This window comes from Lacerta agilis, chromosome Z, assembly GCF_009819535.1.
Source record: "Lacerta agilis isolate rLacAgi1 chromosome Z, rLacAgi1.pri, whole genome shotgun sequence".
NCBI lineage: Eukaryota > Metazoa > Chordata > Lepidosauria > Squamata > Lacertidae > Lacerta > Lacerta agilis.
Window position 1 is genome coordinate 23,489,098 of NC_046331.1, and position 12,292 is coordinate 23,501,389.

The following is a 12,292-nucleotide window of genomic DNA, read 5'->3' on the forward strand; positions in this document are numbered from 1 at the left end:
AAGCTTCGTAAACTGTGGTGCCCAGAACCTGACACAGTACTCAAACTGATCTCCCCACCTCTTTTCACTTTTGATAAAGATTGCTGATGCCACAAATTCAGAGCACACACAAAAAATCAAAGCTTGGTTAAATAGCAGCACACAAAGGAATCCTGATATGATCACACAATTGTATCATAATTTCTTTGTGTTCTGCAATTCAATCCCCGTGCACATGGTCAAGTATGCCTCACTAATCTGTTAAAAAAGAAAAAAAAGACACAAGCTGAAAACTGTAGCAAACTGCACATGCCAGTTAAAATATCGATTTTAGAAATTATACGATTCAAACCAGAAGGCAGCAGCCTTTGAGCATGAGGCAGAAGGAACCCAGAACATAATGGAACAGAAAAAATAAGTTCATTTCTGTTTCCAGCTTAAGCTCTGAAACTACTATACTAAACAAACTTGTCTTTCTATGCCTTCAAATTTGCTCTTATTGAATATCTAAACTCTCTAATGAGTATAACATTATTATTTTATTGTGAGCATTAAATATCTCAAAATGACTGAATGGTTCACATCTTTCTTCCTCCCACACACTTTTTCTGGTGCATGAAGGTTAAATTCACAAACAATGGTCACTGTCTTCTATAGTGTTCATTGCCACAAAGACAGGTTCTCTCTTGGTAGGATATATTGTGATCACAATAATGCATTTATCAGGGAGAAATTTAAATGGTTAAATAGCTCCATTTGACAAATGAAACTCAGCATCAAGTTGCACTTAAATGTTTTAACCCATGACATCAGTTTGTATGAGCAGTATTTGTTAATATATCAATCTATTTTTTTTTTTTATAAAAAAAGGTAAAGGACCCCTGGACGGTTAAGTCGAGTCAAAGGAGCTCATCTCACTTTCAGGCCAAGGGAGCTGGTGTTTGTCCACAGACAGCTTTCCGAGTCATGTGACCAGCATGACTAAACCGCTTCTGGCACAACAGAACACCATGACGGAAGCCAGAGTGCATGGAAACACCGTTTACCTTCCTGCCACAGCGGTACCTATTTATCTACTTGCACTGGCGTTCTTTCAAATTGCTAGGTTGGCAGGAGCTGGGACAGAGAAACAGGAGCTCATTCCATCGTAAGGATTCAAACTGCCGACCTGATTGGCAAGCCCAGGAGACTCAGTGGTTTAGACCACAGCGCCACCCACAATTTATTATCTACTAAGAGACGGAGAGAAATCAATGCCACTGGCTTCATCTGTGGAATCAAAATTGGGATTTATTCTCAAAACACTGAATCCATATTCCAAACCATTTACAGGCAAGGTATACTAACTACCTGTCACCTGCATTTGCATTCAGGAAAAAGGAAAACATTTCACAAATTTACACGTCTCCACTAGAACTCCCTACATAATACTGTTGTGATATTGCTGCCTGATTACTGTTTAAAGGGCCAGCGCAGGGGTTGGGGGGGGGAGTAAAAAGGGGGGGTGCCACACTCATATCTTGATACAAGTGCCATGGGTGTGCCAGTACACAATTGCTGCCATTAAAGGAATGCTCATAGTTCAAAAACAGGTAAGCTTTGCCCCTGCAACTTTTCAACACTCAAGGTAGTGGGGAATATGTAACAATACTTTTCTTTGTAATTAATAAAAATACACTAGATTGGTGTGCCCTTGAGATGTTGCTGGAAAATAGCTCCCCTCATCGGTGAGCATTTGTCATGTTGGCTGAGGTTGATGGAAGCAGCAGTCCAACTGCATCTGGAGGGCACTGTGTTGACCCTCCCCCCTGCATTAGATCAAAAGTTCAATGTCAAGATGACTCAAGTGGGTCAAACAAACAACAAAAGAGAAAAGAAGATTAACAGATATTACACCTTTTAACACATACCTGGAGGCCCAGGTGACCCTGGAACACCTGGATTACCTGGGGGTCCATCTATACCTTTTGGTCCTGGAATACCTGGTGTACCTGTGAAAACAGAGTTTATGCAATCCTCGTCTTTTCAAATACAGCTATGTTGCTTCTCCAGGTAAAGCCTGTCCAAAGCAGCTTTCACAACAAACCACAACAACAACAACTATAAAGAAACATTCTTATGTAAAAACCACAAAGATCTGTAGATAACAATAACACAATTTAAAAATACAAACAGGAAAGTAGGATGGAAACTGTAGTGCCTCGTGCATGAATTGCAATTCAGGCATGGAAAAAGTGGCAAAGCAACGTGATGTTAAAATGTGGTGCTTTTGATTTTATGTATATTTCTTTACAAGAGCAAATATGTAAAGGAAAAGGAAAAGGCATTTCTGCTTTTGTCTATGGCGCCTTAATAACACTCCTATTTGCTTTATGATGTTGACAGTGTATACACGCCAATAAAAAGAGAAGCATAAACAGGGCCGGATTAACCAGAAGGTTATAGCCTTAGGCTCTTAAATTTCGTTAGGCCCTTCAGTTTCCCATTTCAACAACAATGTCAACTGGTGTCCTTTGGGCCCTTGTTCTCCACTTTGCTTCATCTTCCTTCCAGGGCTGTTGTGAAAATAAAGAGGAAGAAAAATCTATTATGCAAGTCTGCCACCATGAGCCCCACAGAGGAATGACACCACTCTTGATTTTCCCACAGCTAGTGAGGGAAAGGGGAAATCAGTGGAGACAATAGTTTATTGTTTGAATACTTTCTCTTTGATTTGAACAGCTTTGTTAATTTTAGATCATTTTATGAGTTTATGATTTATCTACTTTAATATACAGTATATACTACTTACGGCCTTCCTATCTATCAGCCTTAGGCCCCACAGATCCTTAATCCATGCCTGAACGCAATCAAGAGTTATCAGGTACACAAATATATGGCACTAATTACAGCAATATCCGAACATAAACACTCCACGTATTTCCAACCACATCTGCTGAATAGTGTTAAAAAAGTGAAACAGTTAAAAAAAGTGCTTGGGTTATTCATTTGTATCAAAAATTATTTATTTTTATTACTATCATTTAAACCTTTTACCTCGTTTCATTTCATTGGATTGAACCGACGCCAATCCATCTTTGCAATTTTTCTTTTAAATTTTATATTTAATTTTATATATGCATAATCAGGGAGGGGAAAAAATTACTTGTTCCAGGAGCTGAAGTGTGAGAACCATGGAGGAAAACCAGAAAAAAAAATAACAGTGAAAATCCAATGGAAATTAATTACCTGGGAATCCAGGGAGGCCAGCATCACCTTTTGCACCTGGACTGCCAGCTAAACCAGGCAGCCCAGGATTGCCAGAAGAACCTTTGTTGCCAGGACTACCTGTATATCCAGGCAAACCAGGGTCACCCTAGGGGCGGAAAAGGAAGAAGGGTTTATGCTTGAGACAAACACAACTAAGACCACATTCACACCATGTATCTGAAGCACTATGATACCATTTTAAACAATCATGGCTTCTCCCAAAGAATTATGGGAGCTGAAGTTTGTCAAGGGTGCAGAAACACAATTCCCAGAGGTCATTGGGAAGAACAATTGGTCATTAAACCACTCTGGAAAAACTGTAGCCCCATGAGGGAAACGGTGTGTGTGTGTTCTCCTAACAACTCTAAGTACCCTTAACAAACCATACTTTCCATAATTATTTGGGGGAAACTCTGGCTGTTCAAAGTAGGGTCACAGTGTTTTTTAAAAGTATAATGTGAATGTGGCCTAAGAGTATTGTAACAATTTCAGGACTAGCAAGAGTTGGAATACCAGGAGGTACCCTTTCCCAGGCCTCCCTGTGCCATTCCAGAAGCCAATTTCATCAGAAGAACTTCATATTTTCCCACTCTCAGTTCTTTTCACTGTATACCAAAAGTGAACTCATTCTCCAAGTGTGGGTACCTATGTGTCATCATCAACATGTCAAAGAGCAGTCTTCTCCCTAACCTGGTGCCCTGCAGATGCTGTTGGACTTACAAGTCCCAATAAGCCTCAGCCAGCATGGCCAATGGTTAGGGATGATGGGAGTTAGACTAAAACTTCTGGAGAGCAAACGGTTAGGGACAGCTGCACAAGGAGGAGGCATCAGCGGACTTGAAGAAATTCCAAGGTTTACAGAAAGTGGACTATGCTTAGCGGGCATGGGGGATGGAGTGTGCTGATAGAAGGCATAGCTGGCTGGCTTAAATGATCCACACTCCATTTTGTGTATTGCCTTATTGCTCTTCACTGTTAGGTACTATCCTTTGAATGTTGTGATGGAATAACCCACTTTGGCAGCCAATCTCTTGGGTAGAAAGCAGAGTACGTTTATATAAATTGTAGAATATCCTATATTGTAGATGGTGGGGAAGCCATAAAGTGAAAAGGGGCTTCATAGTTTTCCATCTCTCTTACTGACATCTCAAAGTACAGTGGATGCTCGGGTTGCGAACGCGATCTGTGCGGGATACCTATCCAGATGATGTGCTCAACAGCACTCTCCTGCACGTAAGCCCCAGCAGCTAGTATTGAGAAGCATGCTGCCTCTGAAAGAGCAGATAAATGAGCCTTCATGATGACTAGCCATTGATAGCTTTATCCTGTATGAATTTGCCTAATCCTCTTTTAAAAGCATCCAAGCTGGTGGCCATCATTGCCTCTTGTGGGAGCAAATTCCAGTTTTACTACGTGCTATGTGAAGAAGTACTTCATTTTGTCTGCCGTGAATCTTCTAACATTCAGCTTCCTTGGAACTAAAAAGCTTCACTTCATCTTCCTGATGAACTGGGCTCTAATCCATGCAAATTTCTGCCACAATAAAAATGTTTACTCTTTCAGATGTCACAAGACTCTTTCTTGGCAACGGACCTACACAGCTTCCCCTCTGGTGTATCTATGTTATTTTTGCATGCTGTGCATGTGATCCAAAAGCCCTGATGGAAACATAGGGTCTCAGATGTGTGCGCGCAAAGATGAGTGTGCATGCATGTGCAGAGTGTTCCCACAGCAAAGAAAAGGCTCTTTCTTGAGCAGAAAAAAGAGCTGTACTATGTGCTGAATGGGATAGGAAGTTCTTTCATGCACCAGAGCCTTGCAAATTTGATCCTACAAGAAGTAGTGATGGCTTCCAACTTTAAGAGAGGATTACATAAACTCATGGATGGTAAGACTATGTGTGGCTACTAGCCACAATGACTATGTCCTAGCTCCACTGCCAGTGGCAGTGTGCCTTTGAATGCTAGTTGCTGGGAATCACAAGTAGTTTTCAGCTCAGGTCCTGCTTTTGGGCTTCCAACAGGCATCTGGTTGGTGACTATGAGAAAAGGATGTTGACTAGATAGGCCAGCAGGACTCTTGTTAGGTTCTTAATTTTTTTCTAATAGAGGCAAGAAAGTGCACATTCGTATTGGTATGCTTGAGTCACACCAATTTCAATGTGTACTGGATTATGCCCACAATAATCCTATGATGCAACAGGAATCCATTATGATAGCAAGCAAACCTTTCCCCTACATTTGTTATTTTTTCAAAATCTGTTTCACTTCTTCCAGAGATGGTCAGAGGCAAAGAGGTGGGTAGAGCACTGGAGTCCTGCCACTGTGCATTAGAAATAGTGCTCTTAATTTGAAATAACATTTTGACAACATACCTTAGGGCCAGGGGGCCCTGGAATACCGATGCCTGATAGGCCTGGATCACCCTTGTCTCCTTTCTGCCCAGGAAACCCAGGCTGGCCAGGCTGCCCAGGTTGTCCTGCTATGCCTTGGAAACCTTTTTGGCCTGGAGGACCTGCCCAAAATATTAAAAAGAAAGTTTTGCAATGGCTTCTAAAGGGCTCAGTTAGCAAACTACCTATCCAGATTCAATATCTTTGAAATTGAAGGGGTGTGTATGCTATAAGCAGGGTTTGCAACCACAATAGAAGATACTTCTTTGGAAAATTGCCGAAATGAAGGGCCCTAGAAAATAAATAAGAGTTGCTTCGTTTTGCCAATATTGGTGTTTTTGCTGCTCTGTCCAAAGTTGTCCACAGTTCCTTAAGAGTATGGTATTTAATTAATGAATCAGTCAAATGTACGCATGTTAACTCAGCAGCAAATAAAGTATCGAATGAGGCTTAATCTCTGGACATGTTTTAGAACTGCAGTTCAATCCCACCCCCCCTTACTGCCAAACAAACCAATAAACAGCTAAACAACCCAGGAAGAAAAATGCTTTAAATAACTACCTGGAAGTCCCATTTCACCACTGGCACCTTTCTGTCCAGGAGGTCCAGTTGGTCCTGGTGGCCCAGGAAATCCCAAGTCTCCCTTCGGGCCTAGAGAAGGCACAATCATCATAATCAGATCGCTTCTAGGAAAATCATTTCCCCCATGAAAGACACACAAAATGTGTCTAATCCATTTATTGTGGTGTAAGTTTTCATAGACTAGAACCCACTTCATCAGATGAATGAAGTGTTTCTGATAAAGTGTGAACACCAAGGCCCAAACACTGTGAATACTGTGATTTTTTTTAATGCAAAGCTCAAATACATACAGTGACCATTATCAACAGAAATTGACAACAAACAATATCTTCTCATGTTTGCTATGATAACAGAGCACCTGAATTGGAGAGAAAACTTTTGTCTTTACTGAGGCTTAAAGTGGAAATCCATCTTAAACTGGTTTTTGTGTGTGAATGAAACAATATTTTGTTAAGGAAGTTGTATGGACACTGTAAAAAACATGCATAGGTGAGCAATCTGAGTCCACAATAAAATGCTGCAAGAAAGTGCCCTTGATGTGTAATTGAGAAGCCATGTATTTGTATGTGTATCATACATTACAACTGTTTATCAATGACAGTTCCTGTTTTCTAGTCCATTTCTTAAAACACCACTTCCCTGGTTTTGGTCTTTGATGGATGCCTTGATAACATTTTCTTAGAACGACTAACTAGAGCTGATATTTTTTCATGATTTATCACCCTCCTCAGTGTCTCTAGAAGGGCAATCTCCATGTGGGGAGGGGTTGCCTTTTCTCTCTATTGCACATTAGAAGAAAATGCATTGCATGTGAACTCTTAAGCCACCATTGCACAGCCTGCCATTTAACAAACTGAAACTATCATGATACACTTTTATACTGCTAATATACTGTGGGGCACCCATCCTAGATGTATTGAGTTTGGCTTTTAAATAAGCAGAAGGGAGGCTGTTTAAATACAGCAAACAGCTGTGCAGTGGAGCTGTTGACAATGTGTAATAATGGGGACATTTTAAAAGGAAAATAGGAATCTGCCTTCACCACAGTTAGACTGTTTATCCTTCCAGCTCTGTAGTAGCTATAAGAACTAGGGTGTTAAGGTGTGTTATGCATACCCCAATTTTCAACTGCAAACTGTTGGAGGATATTGATATAGCAGCAGAAGATCCTGGGTTTATATTGTTAATCATAAGACTTAAAACTATGGACTGTGGAACGTCATGATTAGCATAGGCTTTGTAGGGTGGGCCATGATGCTTCTAACAATATACATTGTGGTTGGTTGAATAATTAATTGCTTGCATGGTTTTAACTTAACATAAAGCTGCAATAAAAGCCTGCTGGGTAAGGCTAACAGCCCATTTTGTTCTCACTGTGGCCAACTAAATGCTTGTGAGGAACCTGCAAGCAGCATACAAGCAAAAGAGCACTCCCCACCACTGGAGTTTCTGGCAACTGGTATTCAGAAGCATTACTGCCTCTGACTAGTAGCCACTGACAGCCTGATTCACCATGAATTGATCCAATCCTCTTTTAAAGCCATCCAAGTTGGTCACCATCACTACCTCTTGTGGGAGTGAGTTCCATATGCACTGTACGAATAAGTACTTTCTTTTATCTATCCTGAATCTTCCAACATTCAGCTTCATTGAATGTCCTCAAGTTTTAGTGTTATGAGAGAGAGAGTGAAACTTTGCTCTATCCACATTCTTTATGCTGCACATGATTTTAAAGGCCTCATATTCCTTTGTTATTGATAAATAACCAACATCCAATTGCTCAATAGGCCAACATAAATCCATACATGACTCTGGCAACATTTCTAGCTCTTTTAGGAACAGGCTAGTTTTCAGTGCTATAGCAGAGGAGGAGAATGGAACTCAAATGGTTTGAAGCCAATGCGATATTTTGGTGTGCATTGTCTTCATTGATGATATTGTGGTCACATAGCACATGAACATTTACACAAGCCATCTTCCTTACCTGGTAGTCCAGGTATCCCTGGCTGTCCAACTAGTCCAGGAGTCCCTGGGTCACCTGGGGTGCCTGGGTAGCCCTTCTGCCCTGTTAAACCAGGAATACCTTCAGGCAAAGAGACAGAGAGTTTTATTTATATTTAGCTGCACAAACAGAAATATGTTAACAGTTCCAATAGCATCATCCAATCAACCAAGCTAAGGGCCACTGCACATGAACCACAAATCCAGCGGTGCATATTCAGTCACATATTTCATGTGATAATCTCCACAGCTGAACTTGTGAATGTGCTTTTCCAGTGAAAAAGATTGCAGAGCAAAAAGAAGGACGGAAGAAAGGAAGGAAGGAAGGATTGATGCAGCCAGAAATTAAATCGAATTGTTGCAAGGATTGGGGCATGGGGAATGTCCCTAGGACTGAAAAGAGCTGAATGGTACCGAAAAGTATTACAACAGGAAGCAACACAAGAAACACAGTTATCTCACCAGGAGTTCCTGGTTCTCCTTTTTCTCCTTTAGAGCCCAGCTGCTCTGGATCAATTGTTCCTGGAAGTCCACGCAGGCCTGTCTCACCTTTGCTGCCTTTTTGCCCTGCTGGGCCTGGACGACCAGGCTGGCCTGGTAACCCATCATTGCCTAAGCAGTGTCCAAACAAGAGAGTATTCATCATTGTTTCAGTCTACATTGCAAAACATTGTGAAACAGGTGGTGATCTACCTTGACACCCTTTGCATGGTCAAAGCATTTGGTATAACACCAAGAAACCAAAAGACACACTGACTAAAATGTTATTTTATTGCTCTGTACTTCCTCCAAAATGCTTGGAGTGGTATAAATTGGATGTGGGGAACTGACTCACCATTCATGGATTATTTTTTAACAAGTGGGTGGGGCCACCAAATTGCCAACCATCTAATGTCAGGTTATTCATATTTTAAGGCTTAGTCCCAGAGCACTAAGATTGGAGATAAACCCACTGCTTGATCTTTGGCAGAAAAAAGATTGAACTTTGATCTTTGCACTTAATGACTGCAGGTGGGCTTGGTTTAACCAATACAGCCTTAGGAGCCAAATTCAGAGATTTAGTGGATCTATTTAGGCCCATGGGCCAGGAGTCCCCCTTCTGGCATAAATGGTCACTGCTACCCTACCCAGTTTGCTTTCACCAGAACTATGTGAGCTAGGTATGGGCCAACATCACCCAATAAGCTTCATGGCTCACTGGGTATTTGAACTCAAGTCTGCCCTGGTCCTAGTCTAATACTCTTATCACACACAAAAAATCAGGCCATGGGGTGCTAAAACTATTAGACAGATAGATTGCCAACACTATAACCAAATAATGTGCAGAGGGTGACAGAAATCAAATGCCCTCCTCTTACCTACGTGTGTTAAACAGGAAGTACACTTGAACTTCCAGAATCTTTAAATGGACCAGTTCCACATTCCAATGCTGCTTTACTTCTATGGCTATAAAAATGTAAAACAACAGTAAGGTAAAGGAGCTCTTACCTTTCAGGCCAGGAAGTCCACTCCTGCCTGGGGTTCCAGGCGAACCTTGGGGACCAGGTGCACCCATCACTCCCATATCACCTTTGTTACCTGGATGCATGGAATTACCAGTTTTATTCTGAGCAAAAATACACACACACCCAAAAAATTCACTGCTTTCTTTCCTATAGGATTAAACTGGTGAATCAAATCAGTCTAGTGCACTAAAGCCATCTATTGCAATCCAAAAGCCATTCACTCCTGCAAGCATCCACAATGTCTTGTCTACAGAGTAACTCTAGAACAGTGGTGGCCAGCTCCCAAGAGACTGCGATCTACTCACAGAGTTAAAAACTGGCAGTGACCCACCCACTTTTGGGGGTCAAAGTTGTTGGGCTCTTTTTAGGGAGGAGGAAAGCCCCATTTTTGGGGGGTGCAGGGCAGAAAGTGTTGAGCTTTGGGGGGGCAAAGCTGTTGAGCCTCTTTGGGGGGAGCCAGTGATCTACCACAGACGTTCATTGATCTACTGGTAGATCACGATCTACCTGTTGGATGAGCCTGCTCTAGAAGATGAAAACTCCTAGGACTTGGCTCCTAAATGTGCAACTTTTCACAAGTTCAAAAAAACAAACAAACATACAGAATCCATACTGGAGTTTACCTGGAGCAGTTTGAATTACAGGTTTGTGTATGCATAAACAGATTGGAGGAAGAAAAAAGCACCTCTCTCCACTTATAGATGCCACATGCATGCATTGAAACAGGCACCACTGCAGAAGAGGAATTCCCTTTTTAGAGAGTGAAGGGAGAGTGCTTTGCTAAGTAGTCACCTGCCACCCATGGAAGAACTCAATGGGGGTGAGGTTGGGGCTGAGCAGCTGAAGTGGTGGCACAACTGCCAACACTAATTTAATGCTCTCACCACTGCACACCCAACCCTATAATTGTCCTTTCCCTATCCCTGTCCAAGTAAGGAGCAGCAGTGCCAGAGGAGAGCTTCATCCCACCACAAGCCCCAACACTGGAAGTATGTACATGCAAAACAATCATTTGCAAGCAAAATAAGTAATAAATAATAAATAAATGTGTTGCACAATTAATTGACGGATCATGACAGTTGTCTTATTTCCCAACTGTTCATCTATGAACTAGACCACCTGTGCATGATTTCTGTTATCATGAGGCCCTGAAACTGAATTTATCTCTGGTTTAGGCTATCAGACAGCAAAAGCTTGAAATGTTCCCAGTTCTTCGCCAGTGAACTAGGTTTCGATAGCTTGGTTTTACACAAGCATTTACTTGCTTCCTACATATCAAGCCATCTCTTTAAAGCACGCTAATTCATATGGAATTGTTATTTTCTACAAGTAAAGCTCCACATAGATGCAAACAGTGTCTACACTATGCAGTTGATAGTATCAAAGGATTTACCTGGAAGTCCGGGAAGTCCATCTCGTCCGAGTGGCCCAGGTGAACCTGGAGGTCCTGGGAGACCGGGTGATCCAGGAAATCCTTGACTGCCCCTATCTCCTGGTGGACCGGGAATGTCGAATCCTGGTGAACCAGGATCTCCCTTTTCACCTGGTGTGCCTGGTAATCCTAGGCAGATATGATTAGAAAACAATCCTTCAGCAAGAAACAATTTCCAAAAGGTACTACAGATCAACTTGTATGGGCAACAGAAGCAGGGGAATTGTTGCAAACTGCATCATATACATATCTTTATATCACAATATGATTATATTGCAATATAGAGCTGGCTTGTTGCCTTCATCCAACATAACCTACAGCTGAGCAGGTCTGTGATAAAAACAAGGGCTAGGACTCTAGGTATCATTTTTATTTGTTTTATTTAACAAAATTTGCAAAACCACAAAGCAGTTTACAAAGAGTATAAAATATAAATTAAAATTGTCCAAGTTAAAAAAAGTTTTTTTAAAGAAAAAAAGGAATCAAAATATAAATATACCGTATTTTTTGTGTATAACACCCCCCCCCCCCATGTATAAGAGCCCCCCTACTGTGGGAGACTCCAAATCAAGAAAATGCGGGGAGATTGCCCAGAGTTGAGCTTTTTTGGGGGGAGGGCACCCAATCCAACAGCAGCCCTTGCCACAGCCAACAATCACCCACCCAATCACCACTGACAACCTCCTGCTCGCGGATGCGACCAATCGCCTGTCCCTCCTCTGCACTATCCGTATACCTGTATAAGACGAACCCCCTCATTTTTAACATACTTTTAAAATAAAAACCCTCGTCTTATACACAGTAGAATACGGTAAATAAAATCAAAAGTTAACAAACACACAATCAGGAATTTAGAAATCAGGAATTCAAGACACTAGGTCTAAACAAACTGTTGCAATCTTGCTCTAAGTCAGTGTTTTTCAACCACTGTTCCGCGGCACACTAGTGTGCCGCGAGATGTTGCCTGGTGTGCCATGGGAAAATTACTTTATATATAGTCAATATAGGCACAGAGTTAATTTTTTAAACATTTTCTAATGGTGGTGTGCCTCGTGATTTTTTTCATGAAACAAGTGTGCCTTTGCCCAAAAAAGGTTGAAAAACACTGCTCTAAGTGAACAGATATTATTTTCTAATTTTATTATTTATTTA

At 41.4% G+C, this 12,292-nt stretch overlaps 1 protein-coding gene across 5 annotated transcripts in view; it reads right to left on the bottom strand.

The window, feature by feature from the left end:
- COL4A5 (collagen type IV alpha 5 chain) overlaps positions 1–12,292 on the bottom strand; it is a 121,884-nt gene that overhangs the window by 25,018 nt on the left and 84,574 nt on the right. For all 5 annotated transcript variants that reach the window (XM_033137707.1, XM_033137704.1, XM_033137709.1 and 2 more), the window contains 8 exons: positions 11,102–11,269; positions 9,692–9,781; positions 8,666–8,815; positions 8,187–8,285; positions 6,182–6,271; positions 5,603–5,742; positions 3,208–3,334; positions 1,890–1,970 (listed from right to left, as the gene is read on the bottom strand). In XM_033137707.1, the coding sequence (XP_032993598.1) occupies positions 1,890–1,970; positions 3,208–3,334; positions 5,603–5,742; positions 6,182–6,271; positions 8,187–8,285; positions 8,666–8,815; positions 9,692–9,781; positions 11,102–11,269 (945 nt within the window). The remainder of the gene's footprint in view (positions 1–1,889; positions 1,971–3,207; positions 3,335–5,602; positions 5,743–6,181; positions 6,272–8,186; positions 8,286–8,665; positions 8,816–9,691; positions 9,782–11,101; positions 11,270–12,292) is intronic.